The sequence below is a fragment of the Peromyscus californicus genome, unplaced genomic scaffold, assembly GCF_007827085.1.
Source record: "Peromyscus californicus insignis strain IS unplaced genomic scaffold, ASM782708v3 Scaffold_13__1_contigs__length_99412109, whole genome shotgun sequence".
Taxonomy (NCBI): Eukaryota; Metazoa; Chordata; class Mammalia; order Rodentia; family Cricetidae; genus Peromyscus; species Peromyscus californicus.
The window spans coordinates 25,298,217-25,325,707 of NW_026294424.1; the positions used below are offsets into that span (position 1 = coordinate 25,298,217).

The 27,491-nt window shown below is 37.3% G+C and overlaps 1 protein-coding gene across 4 annotated transcripts in view; it reads right to left on the reverse strand.

Moving 5' to 3' along the window:
• Positions 1–27,491, reverse strand: part of Wdpcp (WD repeat containing planar cell polarity effector) — a 303,350-nt gene that overhangs the window by 196,798 nt on the left and 79,061 nt on the right. For 3 of the 4 annotated variants that reach the window (XM_052734725.1, XM_052734723.1, XM_052734724.1), the window contains 5 exons: positions 11,983–12,066; positions 8,517–8,564; positions 7,609–7,659; positions 4,614–4,684; positions 4,284–4,343 (listed from right to left, as the gene is read on the reverse strand). In XM_052734725.1, the coding sequence (XP_052590685.1) occupies positions 4,284–4,343; positions 4,614–4,684; positions 7,609–7,659; positions 8,517–8,564; positions 11,983–12,043 (291 nt within the window). In that variant the 5' untranslated portion in view covers positions 12,044–12,066. Of the gene's footprint in view, positions 1–4,283; positions 4,344–4,613; positions 4,685–7,608; positions 7,660–8,516; positions 8,565–11,982; positions 12,067–27,491 lie in introns of those variants that run through there. The other variant, XM_052734726.1, reaches the window with a different exon arrangement.

The following is a 27,491-nucleotide window of genomic DNA, read 5'->3' on the forward strand; positions in this document are numbered from 1 at the left end:
TTGTAATAGCCAGAACCTGGAAACCACCTAGATGCCCTTCAACTGAAGAATGGATAAATAAAATGTGGTACATATACACAATGGAATACTACTCAGCAGAGAAAAACAATGACATCATGAGGTTTGCAGGCAAATGGATGGATCTAGAAAAAATAATCCTGAGTGAGGTAACCCAGACTCAGAAAGACAAACATAAAAATATATTTTTTTAAAAGCCAGAATCCACTTGTGGTGGTTTGAATAGGAATGACACCACAGACTCATGTGTTTGAATGCTTGGCCCAGAAGGCGTGGCACTAATAGGAGGTATGGCCTTGTTGGAAGAAGTGTATCATTATGGGAGCAGGCTTTGAGGTCTCATATGTTCAAGCTATGTCCAGTGTGATACACAGTCTCATTCTGCTGCCTGTGGATCAAGATGTAGAACCCTCAGCTCCTTCTCTAGCACCATGTCTGTCTGCATGCCGCCATGAAGATAATGGACTAAACCTCTAACTATAAGCCAGCCCCAATTAAATGTTTCCCTTATAACAGTTGCCATGATCATGGTGTCTCTTCACAGCAATAGAAACCCTAACTAAATACCACTCCTTCTCCACTTCCCTTCAGCAAAGAGCAGGCTTCTCAGGGATATCAACCTAACACAGTATAACAACTTATAATACGACTAGGCACAAACCCTCATATATCAAGGCTGAGTGAGGCAACCCAATGGGAAGAAAAGAGTCCCAAGAGCAGGAGAGTCAGAGACACCCCACTCCCACTGTTATGAGTCCCACAAAAACACCAAGCTAACAAACATAACAGATAGGCAACACAGGGAATTCGGGGGCTGGGGACTGGGAGGAGTAGAGGGAGGGGAAAGAGCAGTCAGGATGTATTGAAAACAAAACAAACAAAAAAGTTATGATTAAATGAGCTGCATAAGGTCACAATTTATATATGACAGACTTGAAAAAAATTTATTTTTATATAGCCTACTAAATAACTCATTACAGCAATTAAAACCAGACGCTATCTTTTCTTGGTGTTTTATGACCTATAAATGTAGAATTATTATGAACATAAACCAGAGTAAAACTGATTATATTGTGTATATATATTTTTACATATATATGTATATGTAAGTCAAACATTTTAGCCTAAAGATCAGTGTGTAAGGTTACATCTATACTTAATAAAAATATATTTAATTACAAAGTAATTTATAGATATGAACATGACTGAAGGCACAATACTTTATGGGCTTTAACACTCCACCAGAGTGATGAACTATTTAATAGTATTTCACTGAAACTATTTTTCCCTTTAAAAAGTTAATATAATTGGTTTAAGAAAGCCAAAGCAAAAAACTATTAAATACATTCTGTTGATTGCTTAAGAAGACAAAAACTAGAGTATATTTACTAGATGCTGAAATCAAAACTCTAAATGATATCTTATTGCTTTAATAATCTCATACTAGGAACAAGGATGGTTTGGGGGGAAAAAATACCTCCTAAGAATTTTTAATCCCCAAATTTATATATAGGTAAGTCTTAATTTATAAATTGTTCTGAATTTACAAGTGGGGAAATTAATTTTTTATAGGTTACAATTTATAGATCATGGTATCAATAATATAAACTAAGCTTTGGTAATGACAACCTGTAAATCTTCCTTATTTGACATTAAGATCTACGCTCAGATTATATCTTCTTCAATCCTTTATTCAGCAGTAACCTCTTCAAAGATTTCTAAACAAGTGGACCCTTTAAAGATTCCTTAAAGAGATTTCAACTAAATTGAATTCCATAAATCCAATTTTATCATTTCTTTATAAAAATTCACAGTAGAGAAATGGCCTCATTCAGAGACTGAGAATCCAAATGACAGCATCAAGATGTCCAGGAACGGGACTGGGGTACAGTTCACTGGTTAGGAGTGCTTGTTGTAAGAGCCAGAGGACCAAACTTCAGATCCCTAGTATCCACATGAAGCCAAACATGGCTATGTATCCTCAGAAGCTCAGCACGCATACGTGTGTGTGTGTGTGTGTGTGTGTGTGTGTGTGTGTAATGGAGGTGAGGGAAGAGGGTGGCAGACAGATCCCCGGAGCTCAAGGTCAACTGCTGCCATGCCAGGACTGAATGCACAGGGAGAGCACTAACAGAGCTCAAGCATGTCCATGTCTCACCGCCACACTGGCAGATTCAGGGAGACTGATAAAAGAGTTCAACAAATTATGACCAACTATAATTTAATAAAACCTAATAAAAATTTAACAAAAAGGACAGACCCTTTCCTTAAACTGAAATTCTAGCTTGAACACCAAATTATTTTTAACTTACTGTGACATTAGAGACCTTTAGGAATGGAACTCATATACATTTTTTTCAAAGATATAGTGAAATTTTTGCCTGACAGATAATGTTAGGAAGTCTCCCAAAGGCCCTGAAGATGTAAGGAGTGACTTGGACCTGTGGGCACAGAGGAAGTTATCTTGTGAAAATATATCATATCAAGAATGTGCTGGGAGTAAAAGGTCTATTTTAGAAAAGTCTTATCTACCATAGAAATAAAACAGAACATAAAATTAGGCAAATCCATCAGAACTGCCCAAAGCAGAGTCACTGGTACATCAGCCAAAGTCACCAGGGCTGTCTACTGTAAATTACAAAAGCAAGTTTTACATATATTCTACCATTAAAAAAGTTTCTTTTTGGAGTTGAATTAATTCAATAATGAAAGATATCCTTTCTGCAACATGTGAACCACACACAAAAACCTTGTCATTAAATTAAAAGCAATGAAATCTATCTAAAAAGGATCACCTAACTGGGATGTTCCACTGCATTTTTTAAGATGCCTGACATGTTACAACTTACCCCAGGTGATGGTAGGGTGGAGGCCATGAGACACACCTCCTAATGTAGGTGGCAGGCTTGCCCTCCAGTCAAATAATTTTGAGCCTGTTTTTGCAGTGAGTAACCGCATTAGGAACTCCAAGTTTAAGCTGAACTAAATCTGAATCTTACTGGAGCACATCTGATATTCAAGCTTGAAGGTCTCATTACATATTTCTATGCAAATAAGTTACGATTTTAAACAATGCCATCTTTTTTTGAAGAGTATCCTAAGGAGAATTTTAGAAGTGTTATGGTTCCAAAAATATTCATTCAGCCTTGTAACAGTCTAGAAAGTAGAAATTCATGCCAGATGACAAGGTAACAACTAACCTCCATCATGAAAGGGAGAGCAGTTTAGACAAAACAAATAATGGAATTTTCTAAGAGGGAAATTAGAATTAACTAAAATAGTCTATGTTGAAAGAGGTAAATTAAGATATGTTTGTAATTACTATGAATTTGTGTTAGGAGGTTTATAGATAGAAAAATGGGCCTAACTTATAAGCAAGAATGTTCACACATTTTTTAAAAATTGTAATAGAAAGCACAAAAAATAAAACTGAAACAGTATATTTGATTCCAAAAATAAATTATAATTATTGGTAGTGGTGATACAATATAAGTATACAGATAACTATAATCCTTTTTATCAAAAGCAAGTAAAATTTTTTCAAACAAATAGTATCAGCAAGGCTAAGGCATTTACTTGTCCCTTATTTTGTGGTCAATGTGTATGAATTATGATGTCCTGATTATGTTCTAAATCTAGGTCTGTTGAGCACAGGGCTGTCCAATAGAACTTGTTGCCGTGGAAATGGTCTATATCTGCATCCTTGACTGCCAGGAACTTAAAATGGGGAGAGCTGTAACTGAGGAATGGAAATTTAACTTTATTTAAAAATAGCCACATATGACTAGTGTCTACCACATTAAAACATACAGCCCAGAGGGTCAGCATGCAAGACTCCCTCTCTGGTTAAATTAGGTCTCACTCTTACTCGCTTGTTCATTTTCACAAGCATGGTATCCATAAATGTTTATAAGAATACTTATACTGAAATTTTTTTGTTCTATGGTGTTACTGTCATTTAAAAAATATGCTAGTGAATATCCAATACTACATCAAGATAAACCCAAGTGAAAAACACTGCCTGCAAGGATTCTTATTAGTGTTTGCAGTATGTCAATATAACCACACTGGTTAATGAGGCAGCTTGGTGGCCTATGTCAATCTGTCTAATGTTCATTCTAGAATGACTAATATTCAAACTATGAAATATCCACTCCTGAAAAGTTTTTTCCATTATCTATCAAAACACAAGAATAATTTACAATTATTACATAGCTTTCAGCTCCATTGGTTAAACACTGCGAAAGCTTGTCAAACCATTTTACCTGACAGATGTATTTGTTCTTCCATTTGCTCAGCACACACGGACTGTTTTGCATCAATTCCTGAAGGACAACAGAAAGAGAGAGTGCAGTTGGCTACACACTTTGTCATTATCAGTTAAAGTGCTTCTGATTTGCAAGAAAGAAAAAAGGAAAAAAAGAGGAAGGCGATCAACAAGCCACACAAAGACACAACTGTGTGGGAAGCTCTCTCTGGACAGAAGTAAAGCCATCATCACCAGGAGAGCTGCTCCTTTATGAAAATTAAATCTGGTGAAAGATGTTCTAAAGCAGATCTGTTTCTTCCCATTTTTGAAACCTTTTGAAAGATACCTCCAATTCTTTCAGTGTGTCTCGAAGTTTTTCCGGGCGTCTATTTTTGAGTGTCCAAGGATAATCTCGTGCTGGCAAATAAAACATGTACAACAGTTAGTTAAACATGAATTAAATAAGGAACCTCTGCTTAGCAGTGTGCCTTAGCAGATTAGAATAAGACACCCCATAACTGAGAGGAAGCGGACTTCATCGCTATCCCTAAATGGCAGTCTTTTAAAAGGCTTTGTTACAGAAACAAATTTTTACCACAAACTAATCTCCCTGATTATAATTTTGTGATGACAACCAACAAGCCTGAGAGACCCTAAGAAGTTTTGGTAGGCCGAGGGACCCAGCAGTATTTCGTAGTAAATGGCCTGATCTTATAACTTGAGTAACTTTTTAATGAAAATACTCAAGGTTCAACCCAAAAGAAATTCCAGCATCTCCAAGTGGCCAACTCAGACCTGAAACTTCTCATTAATAAGTTAACTGTGGTGAGGAAAGAAACAGAATATAAAAGTAATAGGAAGAAAATTAATTTAAACATGACCAAAGCACTATATACTTCAACTCTAGAAAAAAAAGGGGAATCCAAGTTTTAACAAATAGGTATTAGGAATGTTCCTTGAAATAATTCTCTCAAATGTAAACACTAACTAAGCCATAAACTCTTTAATCTACAATGGTGTCCTACCTGATAGATATGTTTGTGCAATACTGCCACAAAGCTTGTGGGAGCGACCAGCCAGTACCTGATTTGACTTACGGCCTACTCCATGAGAGTCAGCCCACTCCTAACATTGCTTGGATGACCAAAAACCTGAGACTAGATATCCCAGGGACCTAGGGACAACTAAATACTACTATTCTTTAAAAAATAAAATTTAAAAACAAAGCACTCCCAATGACATTCTACCATACTCATCAGTGCCGTGTTCAGCCATCATCAGAGAAGCTTCCTCCTCAGCAGATGGGAAAAGATGCAGAGACCCACAGCCAGGCATTACACAGAGGATGAGAGACCTTGGAACACTCAGCCCTGAATGGGAATGTCTCCATCAAATCCCTCCTCAGTGCTCAGAGAACCCAGCAGAAGAGGAGGCAGAAAAAGTCTAAGAGCCAGAGGGGATGGAGGACACCAACAAAACAAGGCCCCTAGATCAACATGAGCAAAGCTCATGTGAACTCACAGGACTGAGGATGCACGCACAGGGCCTGCTCAGGTCTGCACCAGGTCTTTTGAGTATATATTATGGCTTCTAGTTTAGTGTTTTTATGGGATTCCTGAGTGTGTGAATGTGTGAGTCTCTGATTCTTGTGCCTTCTCTTGGGCTCTTTTCCTTCTGTCTGTTTTTCTTTTTTTTTTTTTTTTTTGTCCAATTCCAATGTGTTAGCTTTTGTTTTATTTTATTATATATTATTTTATTATGGTCTATTTTATTATTATTCCTTAGAAGCCTGTTTGTTTTCTAGTCAGAGACAGAAAGGGAGTGAATCCAGATGGGAGGGGAGGTGGAGAGGAGCTGGGAGAAGCAGAGGGAGGGGAAACTGTAATCAGGGTGTATTATGTGACAAAAAAAAATCTATTTTCAATAAAAGGAAAAAATAAAATAATTCTAAAATCTATGCCACAATCCAATAATTATATACCTTGTTTATTTTAAATAATTTCAATTGAGAGGTTATTTAGTAGACATACAAAGTTAGCCTAAAATTAAATCTGTTTTAAAAATTAATAAATATGGGCAAGGGGTCTAACTCAGTGATAAAACACTTGCCTAGCATGTGTGAAGCCCTGGGTTCCATCTCCAGCACCCACCACATACAGATGAATACATGGTACACGAATAATACTAATACCATGTTAAACTCACTGGAAAAAAAATGAATTAATCCTTAGTCTCATAATTAATAATTCTAAAAACGAACTGTGTATATGAATGTATATGTCATGTGTGCATATACAAATAATATATAGCATATATAGATATTTAAATTTAAACATAGAAATTGCAATGTATCCTATTTCAGCAAGTTTAATTTGGCTCTATAAACATAATTTTGATGTGTAGAACATATGTACAAATTTTAAGATATGTGTTGCAGATACTAATGCAGTATTCTAAAAATTAAATGTCAGTTCAATCACTTAAATAAGGAAAAAAGGAAGGCTTTTCAGCTCTAGCTATATTCCAAATAAAACTTTAAACTGCATTAGCTTTAATTCACTAAAACCGTATCTCCATGTAGTTATACTATACATATAACATATTTGTATCTTTCAGACTAACAACTAAATAAAATGTTGATATAACAAATCTCACTTTTGGCCCATAGGGTGCAAGCGCCCACTGCAGAGACTGACAAGCTGAGTTCAAATCTTGGGACCAACATGGTGGAAGGAGAGAACTGATTCCCCCTGACTTCCACACACATGCTATACACAAGCATGTGTGCACGCATGGACACACCCACCCACCCACCCACACACACACTCTAATAAAATAAATATGTTAAAATAAGTAAAATATGTTAATAATTTAGTCAAAACATGAAAAATTAAATGTTATCAGAACTTAAGCATGATTTATAATCATTTTCTCACACAAAAATGAGATGACATAATAAATTTTACTATAAGACTTTCATGATTGATACATCAAGTCACTATGTTGTATACCTTGAACATTTATAGTTTTTTAGCCAATTAAACATTTTAAATGAAAATAATTTATTTGAAAATATTAAATACAAATACACTTAATTTTAAGTTTTTGTTTATAAAAGCACATATCTTATCAAAATTGTATACAGTGAAGATTTTAATGATTTCATAAGAAAAGCCTAACAAATACAATTATTATTCATGAATTCATATACATAAACAATAGGGATCAGTAATTATAAGAAATGTGGACAGAGTAACACTTACAATTTGTGCAGGAAACAGTTACTCTGGAACATAATACTGTTTTTATAATAATTCTAGAAAGTTATAAGGTGAACTTACACTCTGCCAGCCTTTGTTTTTCTTCTAAGTTACCATGCTCTGTTGCTGACACTGTGGCAAAGAAAAGATGAATAGAAGAAAAGTGGAATTTGTTTTTATTAAAGTATCTTATATTTTTAGTGGGCATATAGAATACACTGCTGCAGACACTGAGATGAATACATGATGCTGAGCTTTAAAAAAGACAGTTGAGAGAGAATGTCACAATGTGTGTTTGCATGTCACAGAAGCCATTGCCTTAATGCACAGTGAAAAGGCTTAGACAGCACAACAGGTGGGCCAATATTCTGAGCTTCCAATCTCATCAGACAGGAAAGGGAACTGCAACCGAGCCCAGCAGAGAAGCTGCTGCAGTCTGTCATCAGAGCTCTGAAGTCAGCCTATTAACCGCCATGCTAAGCACAGGATGCTCTCACAGCCCCCACTTCAACGAAGAACAGGACAGGAAGTAACTCTAGCTAGGGAGACCTTTCGGCCCATCATAAAACTTCTGGGATTAACAGGATTAATCAGATAAAGAAAATTGATCATTCACTCAGAAATGTCTATTTCAGATATCAGGTGAGGATCCGGGAGGCCAGCATCACGGCGACCAATGCATTAACAATGCCCTCTGCTGGGAAACCAATAAATAAATGTGACTAAGACTGTCCTGTTATCAGCCTGATCAGCAACAAAATGAAAATTTTCACGTTATTCTACAACATTTTCTCAGTATTGCTTTATTTTTGATAGATCAGATAGATATCAACCTTAGTATTTTTTTTCTTTAAAAAACCTGAATTGACTGCTCTTAAAAGTTTGGAATTTATCTAAAGCCATAAACACAGAGTTTTTAATGTTGCTAATTCATTGCTCAGAATATTTCATTTATAAAACCAGTTAAATAGAATATGTGAGTACTTTACCTGGTGGATCTTTCTTGTCATAGTACTGGTAGACGCCGATGTCTCTATCTATAGAAAGAAAGAAATAACATTAAATTATGGTAAAAAGTTCTGGAGAATAAGAAGCCAAATCATACTATATCAGAGGGAATTGTGGGGAGGGGAGCAGAACCAGTCTCCTTATGTTTCTAGAAATAAAATAGCTCAAAAGCATCTGGCCATGGGTTCATCTATTCTAGGGACATGCAGAAACTGGAACGTTTATCGAGCTAATGAGAGAGTCGGAATGGCATAAGGGAACACGCAGAGCTAGAATGGCATGGGGAAGATTAGTGAAGAACTGAATCAAGGAAGACCAAGTTTTCTCTTTCACACTTCCTCGGATAGTTTTCACAGGGCGCTACCAAAAGGAACTGCCACTGAGCAATGCCAAATGAAGTCAGTGGATGGAAGAAAATGCCCTAGCTGTTGGATTCCGAGCTGTGGCTTGCTTTTCTCCAATTTAGCTCAGAAGTCTAGTTCCCATCCTATAGCATTTGGGAGGAAATCTGCAAGAAGAAAGGGGGGATTACCGGGAGCTGTGGATAAATTATTATCTGAAACTTGTTTAGAGTCAAAAGGCTTCCAAACCTATTCAAATTCAGATGCTCTGCTGGGCTAGGTAAGAGACAAAGTGAGACTTCGCAGATGTTGGGATTGATTTAACCAAGGGATTCTGTTCTTGCAATTTAAACAAGAGAACAGAATAATTTTTCCATGCCTATGAATAATGAAATATCTCCTTTATTGAAGTAACACTTGTTTTCCTCCATGCAAAAATAATTCTCAGTCACTAACATAAGGAGGCTACAACTGTCTCTCATGAAGTGGAAGCAGTACAGGCTGCCCCCTAGTGACTGACTCCAAACTTGGTCAACCTGATGGACAAAAACAGAAGAAAAAGACACGTAAAACTACTATAATTGAGTCTGCAAATATGTAACAGTCATGTGTACTTGATATACTTATATATATATATATGTATACTCAATACTCATATATTCATATACTTATACTCATATACTCTATACTCATAACTAAAGCTTATTTTATTCATCGTGAAATTAAGACCTGATTTTAAAGAATGCAATTAGATGTCTGTCGTTTAAATGGCAAATATCTACTAAAGACTGACTGGGAGATCATGGCCCCTTGAGCACTCACAATATTTTGTTAAGCTGAGTAGTGATCTCACGAATGTGCTCACTTTTTGATAGTTCACAGCATATTCTTACAATCTGTACACTTTTCAGTACATATGTTACACTTCAATTTTAAAAGTTTCTTGTTATTTAAAGCTATGAGCTAGAACTGCAGGCATTATATACGCAAGCAATATCTCCCATTAAAACATTCCAGTTTATAATTATAATATCATTCCATATATCCAAATATTTACAACTCTAGAATAGAGCTAGGAAGATCATAAGGGACCCTGAATTCTGTGCACAGATCTGACCTTCCTGTACCTGGCTGAGTGGGATTGAATGTAACTAGGACAAGGGCATCTCCATAAGGAGACCTGTCCAAGCAGTACCAGAGCTGGGGGAGAAAGATGTCCTCCCAGCTAATAATACAGTATCCAGACAACACAGTATGTTAGAACCCCTGCAAGTACAAAGTACATACACAGAGCATAGCAGCTCGGTATGGGGTATTAGAAAACAAACAAGAGAAGCAAGACATGGGAATCATGTGACTTGTGCCAAGGACCACATGAAGTAAGAATGATATCCACACAGGAGAGGGGACACAGAAATGCTAGACTGATATCTAGGAGTGTTTGACGGGTTAACTAAAGACACGGAAGCAATGAGAATCATTCTGTCTGAGAAGAAACGTGGATATGAAAAGAGAGGAAAATTATTTGGGAGATAATTGTTTCACTTTTCACTTTCTTCTTGTGCTATACTTTCAATTTCCAGGTCAGTTAGCATCCGTGTTCTCTAAAGCTCCTGTGTCTGGTTCTGTACTTCACGGCCTCAGCTCTTTCTTTAGGTTGGTGATTTTTTCTTCCTTCCTATGTAATCTTAGTTTCTGCAGAATTCCCTTTTCCTGTTTGCTTTTTATTACTCGTCTTCTTTCCTGTAGAAAATGCTAACATGATTCCTGAGCTCTCTTACAAGTGAGCCTCTAGAAATCTACTGAAGCTTCCCATACCTGAACAGGGTTTCACTGAAGAGGCTTCACTGACCAGTCAGGGACCAGATATTTCACCAAAGACCCCTAAAACATCAGGGTGGATGTTTTCTCTTTGGGTCCCTGCAGTAACCCCAGGGAAGGGTTCAGTTCTCAAGCCCCTTCTTTCTTGGCAAATACACAAAGGTGAGAAGACATTCTCAGCCGCAAATGAGTTAGGAGGACCTCGTTCATCAGCATGGCAGCTTCAATTTTCTCCACCTACAGTTTAGCAGGTCTCCTTCCTGCGGCTCTGGTATCCTAGAGTTTCCACATCATAGAGGTGTCTCATTATTTTACACAGACACGCATTCCCTCTGCTGTCACCCTGGGGCCACATCCCCATCTTCCGAAGTACATGCTCCTCAAGTTTCAGCCTTTCCAAGGTTTGTAAGATACAAATGGGCTGTCACTGGAATTCTCTTCTCTAGGCAAATGGTACTCAGATGTTTACTCTGCTAATTCCTTCATCTCTTCTATTTCCAAAAAACTGTCCAATTGAAAGTGTCCTTTTCCTAATCTTAGGTTTTGTGTGTTTATGCATCTTTATTTTAATTGGGTTAATCTTCCTTTAAAAGTTTTGGGAGGAAACAAATATGAGTCAAGTCTTAAATTAGAAATTCCATTTCAATATACTTTAAGGAGAATCAATGAAAACATGGCATTCATTTGTTATTGTATATTCACTATTAAGAAATATCCAGTACTCTGTAAGGTAAGCCATTTTCCTGATAAAGATATAAAAGTAATGTAAGTAAAAATGTATTTCTAAATATAAAAATTACTCTGAATAATTGAAGTAGAAAACATTTATAAGTTGTTTTCTAATGAAATATATATTATTCTATATACACAGTTCTATTATTTCTATTCAAGAAATACAAAACACAAACAACAAAGATAATTGTACATCTCAGTGATGTTTGAAATGCTTTTAATATCAAACAGAAATGTCTTTTCATTAGCTAATCTGCAAAAATGTATGACTATACAGCAGTTGAATAAACTTAATAAGAAATTGAACATTGAACATCTTTAGAAGGAAGAACTATTAGACTAGTAAAATTAATTTCATAACTCGAGCCAAAAAAATAAGTTAATAAGAGTATTTAAAAATTTTTTTTCATCACCCAATTTTTCATTAAGGATGAAAAAAAAAAGAGAGAGACCTCAATTCTATCTGCCAAACCCAGGCCCTAACTTTGTCAGTACTCATTGATAAGAGTGTAAGAGACTGAAGAGCCCTGACACTGATCTAGAGCTCACTCACCCGCAATGTGTAAGGTACTCTTCAGAGACCACAGGTGTAGCTCAGTCAAGCAGAAAGACATCTGATGGCAAAGGAATCTCTGTCCTGTTCAAAGTAATTAGAAAAAAAAAAAAAAAAAGAAGAAGTACTGATCAATTATTTCCCATTGCCAATCACAATCTCAACCTCCTTTTAAAAAAAAAAAAAAAACTAGTATTTGAGATATGGTCCATTAGGTTAAACACATTTTCATGTATTTGGTTAACCATCCAGAAATAAGCTCTAGAAAAAGAAAAATATACTTCTTTTCCTGAATTTACTATGTCATCACATTGAGAAATGTGGTAAGGAGACTATCTATATTTGGATGTTCAATAACATATGTTGGGTTATAGCTCTAAGTATACTTAGAATCGTTTAGTATGTGAATATCTTCTAAGTCATAATTTTTAGGAAAAGTGGATCTAATAGGTAGTTACTAAGTACAAACACATTTTGTGATACATTGCAATATATAAAGCAAATATTTTAGATACCCCACATATAAACAGGCTATAATGGAATGTGCAGGGTAAATGGCATATAGTTACTATCATATGAGGTACAGTTAGTTAAAATAAACACTATAAAATTACATTACTAACCAGGTAGTGTGTTAATTTGAATAGCATGATAGACAATCCAAACATGTTTTTAAAATCAAGATAGTTAAAATATATATCCTGTATTTCCTCCTACTTCAGTAGCAGGGATTAGTAACATACACAATTGATACTTTAAAAAAATCAAATAGGACCTCATCAATTTGGATTGATTGGGAGAAAGTCAGTCAAACTCTAGAAAAGGTTCACATTTTACAAATATTTAAAATTATAAAACTTTCAATGTTTGCTTAGAAATTCATACTAGACATCCTATGTTATATATTAGAAATGCATCTAATGATTTAAAATAAGCACATTACAGAAACTGTAAAAGAAATAAATGTTCATTTTAATGAACTTCTGGAAAACGAAATAAGCTTGGAAAGTATTTTAAGACAACTTTTAATAGATGAAAAGAACCTTCAGCTTCTTTAACATTAGGAGTGGCTAAAATATTTCCCACAATATTCATATGGGTAATAATCCAAAGTCATTTCAGACATAATAAAAACTTCCCTTGCCCTCACTTCACTTTTACAGAACCAGGATATAATTACAATCAAAAAGAAAATTTATGTTCTGCTAAGGAAACAAAGTATGCCATGGCTGAAGAGGAAGAATGAAAAAGTGTGGTAATTTGAAAGAGGGACCCAATTCTGCCTCAACAGTAGAGCTCTGAGAAAGCATCAGAGAAGCTGTGAAATGTCCCAGAAGTCTCCAAAGTAGCAAAGGATTCCAATAGTTTGATGATGATGGAGGTGGTGGTAGAGAACACTAAACACTGGATGATGATGGAAGTGGTGGAGAACACTAAACATTGGATGATGATGGAGGTGGTGGAGAACACTAAACATTTGATGATGATGGAGGTGGTAGAGAACACTAAACATTGGATGATGATGGAGGTGGTAGTAGAGAACACTAAATATTTGATGATGATGGAGGTGGTGGTAGAGAACACTAAACATTTGATGATGGTGGAGGTGGTGGTAGAGGACACTAAACATTGGATAATGATGGAGGTGGTGGTAGAGAACACTAAATATATGATGATGATGATGATGATGATGATGATGATGACAATGATGATGATGATGGAAGTGGTGGTAGAGAACACTAAACATTTGTTCTAAACATTTATATTGTAACTCATTCTTTCCTCCTAGTTATTTGTGACACCAGTAGTACACTGTGGAACTGAGGTCACAATGCCATCTGCTGGTGAAGGCAAGCTTTGAATCCAGAGACTCTGTTGGCCATCCCAGTGCTCTGTTGTAGCATTGGTGTATACCAAAGTATAGAAGTGTATATGGTAATTTGATGAAAAGGATGGCATGCTCCTAAAGACAGTGGTAGGTATAGGTGGAAAGGTTAAAAAAATGACAGATAAAGTTGAAAAGTGTAGGAAAGTGTGCTAGGAAGGTGGCTCAGTAGGTAGGTAAGAATGCTTATGCTGTAAGCATGAAAACTTAAGTATGAATCCACAGCACCTACATGAAAAGCCAAATATGATTATACATGCTTTTATTCCCTGCATTGGAGAATGGAGATAGAAGATTCCCAAGAGCTCACTGGCTAGCTAGGCTAGGCAAATGGGGAGCTTCCATTTCATTGAGAGCCCCTGTCCCAAAGCAATGAGGCAAGAAGAATAGAGGAGTACTCAGGGTTCTGCTCAGGCCTATGCATGGGAATGCACAGGCCCATACACCCACACACTCATATGCATGCACCATACACAATACACACAGGAAGGAAGGAAAGGGAGGAGGGAGGGAGGGAGGGAGGGAGGGAGGAAAGAAGTCAAGCAAGCAAAGAAGGGCTAAGAAGGAAGTGGGCTATAATGATAATCTTTGGACTGACTCTAAATTTATTTTCTTCTTGCATCAAAATGTCTTCAAAGGCAGTAGATTAAACAAAAGACCCTTACCTTGCTGTAACTAGATGCTCATCTCTCCTGCATATCAATGACTTCATGAGTAAGTACTAAATAGAACAGGTGGTTTACAAAGAAAAAGCATCCTTATATGAAGACAGTCACACACAAAAGGAGACATTTGAAATACGATACACAAATGGGTTGACACTTCATTGTGTTAAAACATGATGTGATGAAACAGGTGCATTTGTCCTCTGACACTGAGTATCAGAAATCACCATCTCTAAACTACATTACAAAATTTAAAAAAATGCTTTTCCTTAACTTAGAATTTATTCAGATGCCAATAACAATAATTTGTAGCAATGTGGGCAGAGACAAGGCTGGTTAAGCTGCTTATAGTTACATAAAGACTATAAGTTATTACAGATAAAAGCCTACAGATTAAGGAGTACACTTTTACTTACATACTAAAAGGAGACAACACTTGAAATCCTGTTTTTTGTCAATTCAAAAGAAAAAAACTTGCCAAAACTTTCTCCTGATAACAAAAAGGAGGGTAGAATACATTCTTAGTAGCAGTACACATGTTACCTATATATATTTTTTTAATTTGGAAGTCCTAAAACACTGAGATATTGTGATATTGGGAGAAAAAGCGAAATGAGCTTGGTGGAGAGCTTAAGATGCTAAGGGCAGACGAGCTCATCCTTTGCATCTCCCACAGGGGAGAGCTTGAGGGTCAGGAGAGCCTATAGCCACAGACTCATCTTCTAGTTCAGCACCCCACGATTCATATCAAGCTGTAATGGGGGTGGAAGGACTGGGAAAAATGTGCTTCTGTAGGAAGTGGCGTCCAGCCTAAAGCAGGCAGCAAAGCAGCCACCACATTGATGGGCTCAATGGCATCCAAGACAGACTGGGACCTGGGCCTGGCAAGAGCAGATATGGAGGTCAGATATGGAGGTCAGGAGGGGTCCACAGCCTTGGAAACGGATGCAGCCAGAAGCTGAAGTACATGTGAGTGAGCAGATGGAAAGAAACGGCCAGTGAGGTCATGATTGGACTTGCTCATAGACACACACCGCAATTCTGTGAATTCCCCAACATAAGTGATTCAAGAAAAGGCTTTGTGTTAACAGAGAGGGGAGAAACAGCCCAATGTTATTCACCCTTTTTTCTTGAACTTCAACTCTCTGCCAGGAAAACCATAAAAATTTGAAGAGTAAATAAATGGAGTAAATAGAATGACTTCAGTAAAATCCACAGTGCTAATTAGACAGCAAGGGAGGAAAGAGAGCAAATCAGTCCTCTTTTAACCTCCAAGATGCCTTGCCATCTTTAAAACTATACAGGTTTTTAAAACACTTTGGAAACATCTTGCATCTTATTCAAGAATGTCACCAGTGAAAAAGAATGCTGGTAATTTCCTGGTATGAAAAATCTGCCTGGAGGAAATAATCAAGACTGAGCTTGTTCCATCCAAATATTGTATTAGTGCAGAAATAGCTGTTTTGAAGTAGGAAAGAAAAGAATTTCAGAAGCACTCTGGATTTGCACTTGGGGAAGGAGGTGTGGGCAGGGATTGAAAGAGCAGCCAAACAGGGGGTTCCCAAGCTGAGAAACACTGGCCCATAGTGCCCTTTCTCTGGGTGACCGAGGACTAGAACAAAAGTATCTGTGCAGAGCAAAAGTACAGGATCTTAAAAATAATGACTCAAAGAATAAAAGACTAAACAAAAAGACAAACATGACTTCAATTTTCACTCATCTGAAGGGTCTTTAGTGTTCTGTTTATTTGAATCATATAAGGCAGCTTATGTCAGTTTCAGCTCTCTCAGGAGACCATTTTGTAATCCAAATATCTAGTCTTCATGACTAGATAAGCAGTATGATTTAAATTAAACCTGACACAAATTTAAGATGGCATTCTGTATAAGGAAGAATCTATAAGAGTGCAGAGTTTGAGGAAAAGGAAGTAAGAAAACCCTTTTACTTCCTATTTAATCCTCAAAAGGTTCTGTGTTTGAAGACAGGCTTCCCATCACTTTCTTCCATTTCACTTACATTAGAACTATTCCTTTCTGTAGTAACATGCAAAATAGAAATCATTCCAGGAGCATACTGCTGATAATATTCTTTTTTGGAAAATAAATATATGTTTGAGAAGTAAAGATTAATTAGCATTTAATAAATTGCAAAATGCTTGTCTTCTGCCAAAGTGGTTAGGTCTGCAGTCGCTGTCTTCTGAAGCCAGCTATTCTGACTCTACGGAGGAAAGGAAGCTTGAGGGCAAATAGAACTCCATGTAAAACATGATAGCAGAAAACTAATGAAGCAAGAGGAGACAGTGCTAGGACATCACGGCGCCAACAAGACATTTCCAGTGGATGGATAGCAGCAGCAGAACCTGCACAGAGCCTGAGGGCAGAAGTGTGGGACATATATTTGCTGCTTATTCTCATATATTTCCTTGAGAAGTCTAATTGAAAATGTTCAAAAAGAAAGATAATGAAATAGTATAAATGTACATAAACCACTGGTTCGTTGCATTGTTACAATCATAATTACTTTTCAATTACATAAAATTCAGTGTATTGCCCTCCAATTACTTTCTAATATCATTAACACACAGTATCATTAAACACCTGTTAGGTATATTCATGAACATTTCATCAAAGACATATTGTCACAAAGATTTTTTTTTTCCCCAACAACTTTCAACAATGAACCAAACAAGCAAAGTTTATGCAAAAGGACAGAAGAATCTCAAGTAATGAGACCTCAAACTTGGGCTAAATTTACTGCACTGGACTACTAGGGACTGCCTTATTTGTGATCATAGAGGCTTACTGAATCTAAATATAACTGACTATAAAAAGCACTTAAAGTATCTTATGTGTATACTGCTTTACCATAAGTCTCAGATACAAAGATTATAGCAGGGTCTTAACTCTCAAATAGTATATAATCCAGCATCGCAGATAAAACAACCATGGAATATGAAATCTGCAATGCATACCACTTTAGCAAAATAAACAAAGACCTCCAGATGCCCAGTAGATGGTACAGTTTGGTAAAGAAATGATTATTATTGTTGTTGTTGTTGTTGTTATTTTGGAGACAGAGCTCACTATGCAGTTATGCAGCCCTGGTTCTGAAATCTCTGCAGACAAGACTGGACTCAAACTCACAGAAGTCTATCTGCTTCTGCCTCCTGAGTGCTGGGATCAAAAGTGTACACTACTGTACCTAGCTAAAGAAATGATCATATAAAGTATTTGAGGATTGGTAGATTTTGCATGAGGGAGACAGAGACTAAAAATAATGAAGGAAAAAATTAGAAAAATACGGGGGCTGGAGAGATGGCTCAGCAGTTAAGAGCACTAACTGCTCTTCCAGAGAACCTGGGTTCAATTCCCAGCACCCACATGGCAACTCACAGCTGTCTGTGACTCCAGTTCCAGGGGACCCAACACTTAATGGCAAAACACCAATGCACATAAAATAAAATAAGAAATAAGAAAAATACAAGCTTATTTATTTTTATTCTTACAGTATTGATTTAGTGGGCAGGTAGCAGAGAGAGATGAGGGCAAACAAAAGATGTCTTCGGATGTCAATTTTAAGAATTTGGACTTCTGTTTACTAAATAGTAGCTAAATAGTGGAATAATGAAAAATGTTTCAGTTTATAATTATTGCAAGATTACCTGAAGAGACAGCAAAAAAGAAAAAATGGAGGAAGTTTTGGTACATAAGAGACCTGTTAGAAAGATACCTGAGGTAGCAGATAGCAAGCACTTGAATTGGGGTTGTGGTAGTTGCAATGTAAGAGAGGTAGATGGAAGGGAGGAAAGGAGAGAGGGAGAGAAGGGAACGAGGGAGGGAGAGGGAAAGAAAGGGCTCAGTGATCTTGCAACAAAGACAACAGCATGTGGGCATTGATGGCTTGCCTCCTCATCCCAAGGCCAGCAAGAGGGCCCCAAACCACTCAGCCATTATAGTGACTGGTTCTACCACTCAACCCACACACTTGAATTTTCCTAACCACTGACCTCACTAGATGGTGTCTTGTTATCCTTCAGCTTCCCATCAGCATGTAACCTTGGTTGTTTCACCACAGCATACTATTCTTAGTCACACTGGTTCCCAGAAATCCTCTACCCAGACTCCTTCCCATTGGCTTATCCTCACAAGCAGGAGTTTTTACCAAAACATCACAGCAAAGGGTAGTTTAAGAGGAGTGGGATTTGCCAATGTTAAAAAAAAATGGGAGTCTAAACACAATGGGAGATTGAGGCAAAGGAGAGTCATCTGGGTATGTATGTCTGACCAGCCAGGAAAAATAAGGAATTATAAAAACTACTTGAAATTTTCAAAATGGAAAGTGAAATCCCAGGAAAAAAACATAGTTGAGATAGATATTTGAACAATTATCTTACAAAATGATCAGGGAAAATTAATTTAATTAATATTAGGCCAGAAACTCTAAGGAAGAGAAAATGGTGTAAGGCATGTAGGGGTAATACGGTGATCAAACTTGTTAGTTTGGTACTTGAATGCAGAGATGATCTCAATATGATTTAATGAAAAATCATGTTTTATCAAGGACACAGAAATTAAGCCTGCTACAAAAAGGTGTGGCTCCACTATTCTGACTTCTGGGCTCTGAGCCAAGAATTCCTTTATTCTAATCCTGCTGTGACAAATTTACCCAAATCATTTAACCTCTCTGCCTCAATTTCCCCACATGCAAAAACAGGGATAATGATAATGACCTACATTTGCAAGGATGTTGTAAGCATTAATTAATGTTGTATAATGCTTTGAAGATGAAAAGGGCTGAGTATTATAAGTGAGTATTGCATAACTAACTGCCTATAATATGAGAATTTTATCCTTTAATTTTATTCAAGCAGCAGTTATCAAATAAATGAACTAGGTATCTTAGTGATACTTGCCTTCTAATGTTTCAAATTATTATTTAAGGTGTATCTAGATAGTTCCTGTATTAAAAGTGCTGCCTTACAGTATACAGTGAATGCAAAATGTCTCCCACAAACTCACATGTTGTAAAATAGATGGTCCTCAGCAAGTGGCAATTTTTTAGGAAACTATGAAGTTTTGAGGCCTAGCTGGTGGACAGGTCATAGTTGGACTCTGAAGTCATGCATGCCTCCAATCCTTGTCAAGAGCTCTATACTTCCTAAATCCACAAAATGCGAACAAGCTGTACTCCAAGATCCCAGAAGCATGGCTGGAGCTGTCCTGTTACCATGCCTTTCCTGGCGTAATGGACTGATAGCCCCTGAGTTGTAAGCAAAAGTAAATCCTTCCTCCCTCAAGCTAGTTCTGTGTTCTGTCAACGTTACCAAACTACTATGGCATATAAAGTTCCAGATCATTTTGAAAAACTAAAACATCTCTCAAAATGTTAAGTTCATATTTGTTTAATAATAAGCGTGTAATCCAAGTATCCCATAAGGGTATAGATAAGAGATATTTGGGGCTGAGGAGATAGTTCAGTTAGTGAAATGTTTACCCTACAAGCATAAGGGACCTAAGTTCAATTCCCAGCACCCAATAAAAACTTTGGCATGCTGACACATCATTACAACCCAAGAACTGGGGAGGGTAAGACAGGCAGATCTCTGAGGCTTGCTAGACAATCAGCTATTATAATCTCAGCACCCCAGGTCCCAGTGAGACCCTGTCTCATAAAACAAGATGGATGGCTCTTAAGGAATGATACCCAGGGTTGGCTTCTGGCCTCCACATGGGTGAACATAGGTGTGAAGCACCAACACTTTTAGCTATGAAAGCTTAGACTTAGCCTAAACACTAAGCAGCTGAATGGTAAAAGCAGTTAAAAAAAAAAAAAAAGCAAAAAAAAAAAGTTAGAAACTCTCCTGGCTTAACTAGCTTCAGCTGTCAACCTGACAACCAGTATCTGAGTGAAGCTCATTTGGAGATTGCATTAATCAGATGGGCCTGTGAGGGGCTGGAGAGATGGCTTGGTGATCAAGTGGCTGCTCTTCCAGAGGGCCCAGATTCAATTCCCAACACCCACATGGCAGCTAATAACTGTCTACAACTCCTGTCTCAGGAAATCCGATACCCGCTCTGGCCTCTTCAGGCACCAGGGATGCATATTGTACATAAACATACATTCAGGAAAAACACCCATACACATCTAAATAAATTTAAAAAAAAGATTGGCCTGTGAACATGTCTTTAGGGAAGGAGTTGATGTAGGAGGACCCAGGCCACTGTGGGCAGTACCATCATCCCTAGTAGTAGGTGCTGAGCTGTGTAAGCAAGGTAGCTGAGCTAGAAAGCAGGCCAGTAAACAGTACTTTCCACAGGCTTTACTTCGGGCGCTGGCCTGGAGTTCCTGCCTTGGCTTCCTCCAATGATGGACTGGAAGTATAAGAAGAAATAAACCCTTTTCTCCCCCAAGTTTTTTTGGTCATGCTTACCACAGCAGCTGAAAGCAGTAAAACAACTTCCTATCATGTTCTTATTCTAAAATAAGTTTCCAGCCTTAAGTGTAGAAAAAGTGGAGAGAAACTTCTTATCTCATTAGACACTATCTGGTCTCTTGTCTCTTCTGGGGTTCTAAGTTACAATGGTAGCACACACTTACTTAACTATTCTCTTACTACACTCTTAAATAGTAATGTGTTTCCAGCATTTGCCTTGCAAATAACAGTACCATGAAAAAGACATATTAACACTTTATACATTGGTAGTACCCACAATGGCTGTATCATGTGAAACTACCACTCAACACAGGACTTCTTTTCCTGAATCCTTAACACCTTGAAGCATTGTCAAAATTTCACACCGTTGCCAATCTGATAAGTGAAAAAATACATTCTTTTAATTACAGGTTTTATTTTTCTATTCATTAATAAGATCAAGCATTTTTTCATGTATTCAAATAATTCTGTTTCCTCAGAAAATTACCTATTCCTATCTTATGCCCACCTTTCTTTATCCCTTCCTGTACAAATGGCATTAACCCATCATTATATACATTGAAGATACTTGTCACTTAAATTTTATCAGCCTTATACATGGAGAAAATGGGAGAATATAGTTTCTCTTTTCAATAGGGAACTGGCCATGGCCAAGGTCTCTGAACTCCCATTCAGCTAATGGTCTGCAAAGTGCCGAGAAGACCAGGCCCATAGCCGGGACTGACCAGGCCCATGGCTAGGGATGGTTATTCACAGCTGCAACAGCAGGTCAGCTGCTGTTTGTGGATAAAGCAAAAATGATCTCTTTCTAAGTGATCAGAGAACCTGTGCATCGTTCTTGCTTAAGAGGGCAGAGGAAATTCTATTCCTTGAAAGGAAGAATCCATTCACTTCCATGAAATAAACTATGGAAGAAAAAAGACTTTCTAAGTCTCCTGTCATACTTAAATTTGGAAAATATTTCTCTAGGGCATTATTCAAACTGTTTAATTCACTTAGTTAAATAGATCTTGTCAATTTAACATTTTCCACATGGTAAGCAGTTTTGACATTTAGACAATTTATCAATGGCTTCTTTGCTGAAGCCTGCCTCCCTTTCTTTCTACTCATTACATGCAACAAATTAAATTTCACTAATATTTAAAGATCAGTGCTGACCTTTGCACAGCCATTTTCTAGGTTCCTATTAATACAAACATCTTGTTTGCTGGTGCTCATCTTGAATATTTTGCTACACACAGTTTTCCATTATTCTAGCTAAAGTGCTTTTTTCCACGACCTTGCAAAATTATTGGTAGAGCTTACATTAGGCATCTTAGAAAGACAAAAAGTGTGCTTGTATAAGCAAATAACAGCAACAGGAAGAACAATTGTCTCCCACCAGCAGCCCAACTCAGGTTTGACCTTTCTGAACTTCAACAATATGTAATTACTAATGGTTTTCAAGGGTATACCTTAACTACACAATAAAAAGACAAAATAGAAATGTTAGCAATATGATAAGGTAATTAATTCTAAATTACAACTATAAATATAATTCTATGTTACACTTGAATACAAAGAAAAATGTAGCTTTGAAGAGAAAATAAATTAAATTTCAGGAATAGGTCTTAAGGTTTGGTTAAAGACAAGTAAACACTGAAAGGCTCTTATCGAAACCAACACTTAAATATTGAAGTAATTTGTCAATTCAGAATTACTGTTTTAAAAAGTATATAAATCAAAGTGAGTAAAAGAGAGAAAGAAATACAGAAAGCCTTTCTCTCAAAATAAGAGAGACACTGGAAAGTACTGAAGTGCCCTGCAGCTATACCAACTCACCCTTGTCGGTCCCTTGTCAACACTTCGATGACAGATTGCCACCCCCTCCTCTAGAAACAAACCCTAGTAGCTGTTGAAAGAAGCGCTTCTTATAAAAAGTGGAAGATCTCATGCAACTTGATAGTTGTATACTCTGAAAATCTTTCTTTTCACACACACAAAAAAACCTTAAAAATTTTTTACCTGTGGCATCTGTCAAACTTGGAAGATAGAGAACCCTGCTAATATGGTGAAGCACAGGGTGAATAACATCTTCAGATATTACTGAAAGCTTTATAGCCATTATTTCATTGAAGCCTCACAGGAACCCTCTAAAATTATTTACTGAGAGAGAGAGAGAGAGAGAGAGAGAGAGAGAGAGAGAGAGAGAGAGAGAGAGAAAGTGTGTGTGTGTGTGTGTGTGTGTGTGTGTGTGTGTGTGTGTGTGTGTGTGTGTGTGTGTAAAAGCATCTTTCCTGGAGTGGGACTTTCCCCAAAGAATCCTCTTCTATATGCAATTATATGTAAACCCCTTAAGTACAAGCACAGAAACAGGAGGAAGGAAGCGAACAGTCATCAGCTTGTGAGGCACAGTTAGACTGGAAATGCTCTCCACAGCTTCCTGTGGACTGTTCTTTCTTCTCTACCTCTCTCTAACTGAAGGCTGTGCACTAACTTTGGATAGCACTAATAAAAAGAGAACATGAAGTTGGGAAGGGAACATGAGAGTGACTGGAGAGCATTTAGAGGTGGTATGTGGAGGGGTGGTTATGGTGAAAATCCATTGTATACCTGTATGAAAGTCTCAAAGAGTAAAATTTAAAATATACAGAAAATGGACAAAAAAAGGATTCTTTTCCACCAACTTTTATTTTACTTAGAAAGCTCTTTAAGAAAGTAACTTAGATGCCTATTTAAAGACTGTTAGCTTGCTTATAAATAAATTAATGTAATTGGATTATCTGATTAGAATTAGTGTTTCTGAGGTACTAAGAATTTTCCCTTTTATTTACATAGCAAACATTACAGATGATATAAAAATGAGCTCCAACTGGCCCTGACAGTTGCTGAGAGAAGAAGGGTCAGTTTTCTTTAAGAGCATGACACTCTCCAGAGCAGGCCCCACACTGAAGAATATTGGCACAATATTGGCACAAACTAGACTCAATGAGTTGAGAGAAAGGGTGGAAACGAATCTGGGAGATGTTGAGAGCAGGTGAACATGATCAAAATATATGGTATGAAATTCTCAAAGAATTAATAAAATATTTTTTAAAAAGCTCCAATGTGAATTATGACTATTTTATAGCTAACCGGTAAATTAAATTATTGACTCAAAGAAGCTTTCCTACTTTAACTACTCTTATTTGACAGCAGCTCTCATTACGGTGCTGACCCATCAGTCTCTATAACAAATTCTGAATGAAATGCAAACAAACCCTAAATTCTTTTCAGAATTCTACAGTGAATCTTTCAATACTATGACTGGATCTTTCTTTCTACTGTTTCTTCCCTGATTGGCTGTTTTTGTTTTACTAATGGTTTGTCACGGGATTCTTTCTTAAATAAAACTTTCAGTATTTTGTTTCATGAGTTGAATAGGGGACCAAATGAGATAACTTAGAAAAGAACAGTCTTTTCTTACCGAAATGAATGCCTATGAATAACCACAATGTTCCCTAAGAAGAGATCAATTTCACCTCATCAGATTTAACACAGGCATATATCATCAGGGCTTACAAATGCTAAGAATTTCCTAATGAAGTAGGAAATTATTATGATCATGTTTTGGCCTAACGCCCCAACAATGATCAATAAAAAATGCATCCTATGCTTTAAAACTCATACTTTACACCATTACCAAGGAGTAAAAGGAAAACCATCTTTTAAAGTTTATGGAGCATAACCACTCAGTACACGTCGGTTTCCCTCTGTGAGAACTCAACAGCCATAAAATTACGAGTCTGATTTCAGTTGTAAGGAAAACTAAGTCATTATCAGTTTCATGGGTATCCTTTCAACTTTTAAGTATTTTTGTTTGGTTCAACATATAGTTGCATAATCTACTAAATGCCAACAAGTAGGCAAGGCACAGTGGTAGGCACTCAGGATATGAAGAAAAACCTCAACAACCTGTCCTTGAAGCAGACATAACTTAGTGAGGGAGGGGTGTAAGGAGAACAACATGCAATTCCACCACAGTGTAACCAACAAAACAAAGCCATGAACAAGAGGGAAATGGGAAGAAAGTTACTCCTGAACTTTAACATGATCTCAGTCAAAATAAAAACAAATCAACACCCATTTTCAGAACTTATTTCTTCAAAGAAAACAAACTATATGATGTATATAAGTCCATTATATTTCCCAAGTTCCATTTGACAGTTTTTTAAAAATGTACATATCTTACAATAATGTGTGTCTTTATCATAGTGTAGGTTTTCATCAGAATTTGTTATTAACTCAACAGTACCTTACTGCCAATGGTAAATCAGAACTAAGGAAATGTCGTATGTCAATGTTTGATTTCCTTTGGTAAAAAAATTAGCTACAAGTGACTCAGTAACATACCCTGATAAAGACGGGGAGAGGACATGGACAGCTAGATACTTTGATACCCTTCCAAATTCATGGGACAATTAAGGGGGAAACCCTCATGGGACAAAGATACTAAAGGCAAAATAAGAACAAAATAAATCTCATCAAGATTTTAGAGTATAAACAGTAGATGGGCAAGAGATAACTGATGACAGATTTGAAGAAACAGAAACCACATACCTATGGAGGAGAGAGAGCTCAGAATAGGTATCCTGGAGAGGCTCAGAGATGGGAAGCACAAATAACTTCTGAAGGAATGGCTGTGCACAGAATACTGAGAGCTAGAGAGCTATCTAAGTCTACAAGATAAACTTTAAGGTTCTCTTCCCTATTAAACCTCCTTAACACTGTCAGGCAGGGATCTCACCCAATACATAAGAAAACTGGAAACGGAACTTTTTGAGAGTTTATATCAGAGCAAACTCTCTCTTTCCCCACATGGACATGTGTGCATACACAGATCTTCCATTTCTAGCTTCCTTCCCCTCATCTCTTCCCCCAACTTCAGCAGGAAACCCCAGGAAGCCACTCCAGCCAGAAAAGTAGAGAGGCTGTGCAGATCTTCACCTCTCTCTCCATTCCTCCAAGTCCAATCCCCCAGCCTCATCCCCAGCTCTGCAACAGACCAACTTCTGTGGCCTCTCCTCACTCTATGCCCCCATTCCCAGAGAACTAAGTAGGTCCTGGTGGAATACCACCCTACTTGTCACCCTCCTGTGGACCCCCTGAGCACACTGATCCTAACCCATCCCCCTTTTTAAGTATCAGGTCCCAATACCCAGAAACACATTTTTCCTGGAACCCCTAGTGACCACCATCTATCAGAATCCCAGAAGAATGTCCTACCAGGGAACACACAGTCACCACCCTCTCTAAGAACCAGAGACGGCAACAGAAACCAAGGAACAAATTACCCCCCAACAAAGACAAGACCAGATATCAGCACCTAGAATTACAATCTTCCCAAATCCAGATGCCTAAATGCCAGCATAAAAACACAATCAATAACATCCAGAACTATATGTCTCCACTAGAGCCCAGCAACTCCACAGCAGGCCCTGAATATTGCAACATAGCTAAAGCATAAGAAAAAGACCTTAAAATAGCCTTTACGAAAATGATTCAGGTTCTCAAAGAGAAAATAAATAAGTCCCTTAAAGAAATCTATGAAAACACAGTGGGAGGAATGAATAAAACAGTTCAAGAATTCAAAGTGAAAACTGAATACAGAAAACCCAAACTGATGTAATTTTCATTAGGAAAGAGAAATAGAATAGTTATAAATGGGATGTGGGAGGGGTGGAAAGAATCAGCTTGGGGGTTGGAGGGAAGGAATACAAAGAGACACAGCTAAAATTAAGGGACACTTGAGGGGTAGTATGGAAATCTAATACAGTAGAAGCTTCCTAAAATATATAAATATATGAAGGCGATCTAAAGAAAATTGCCAAATAATGGGAGAGACAGAGTTCCAACTGGTCATCTCTTGTCACCAAATGAAGCTTCTAATCCTGGGATTGGGTTACATCTAACTGAGTTGTTGGCCAAAGGGGCCCCATGAGAACCCCCAAACAACCCAAGTTGTTGCCAAAACTATAGGTTGCTCTCCACAAATGGACAGCAAGCTCTTGTTGCTGAAGACAACACCCACACAGCAGATTGAACATAGTGAAGTCTAGCTTATACCTACACAGAATTTTCACCACTACATTCTAGAGTCTTTGAGAAGGAAGGTACTCTGCATGCTACCAACCAATATTTTGTGGCTGGTTGGTGTCCTGCCTGAAAGAAATTCTAGTACAATGGTGGCACAAAGCCTGTAGGAGTAACCAACTGATAAGTGATTTGACTTACGGCCCACTCCACAAGATGGAACCCATTCCTGACACAGCTTGGATAACCAAGAACCTGAGACTAGATAGCCCAGGGATCTAGGATAAAACCAAATACCACTGTTCTAAAAAAAAAAAAAAAAAAAAAAAAGTAACAATAAAATAACTCCTAATGACATTCTGATATACTCATAAACCAATGCCTTGCTCAGCCATCATCAGAGAAACTTCCTCCTACAGCAAATGAGAATAAATACAGAGACCCACAGACAGGCATTATACAGATAGTGAGAGAC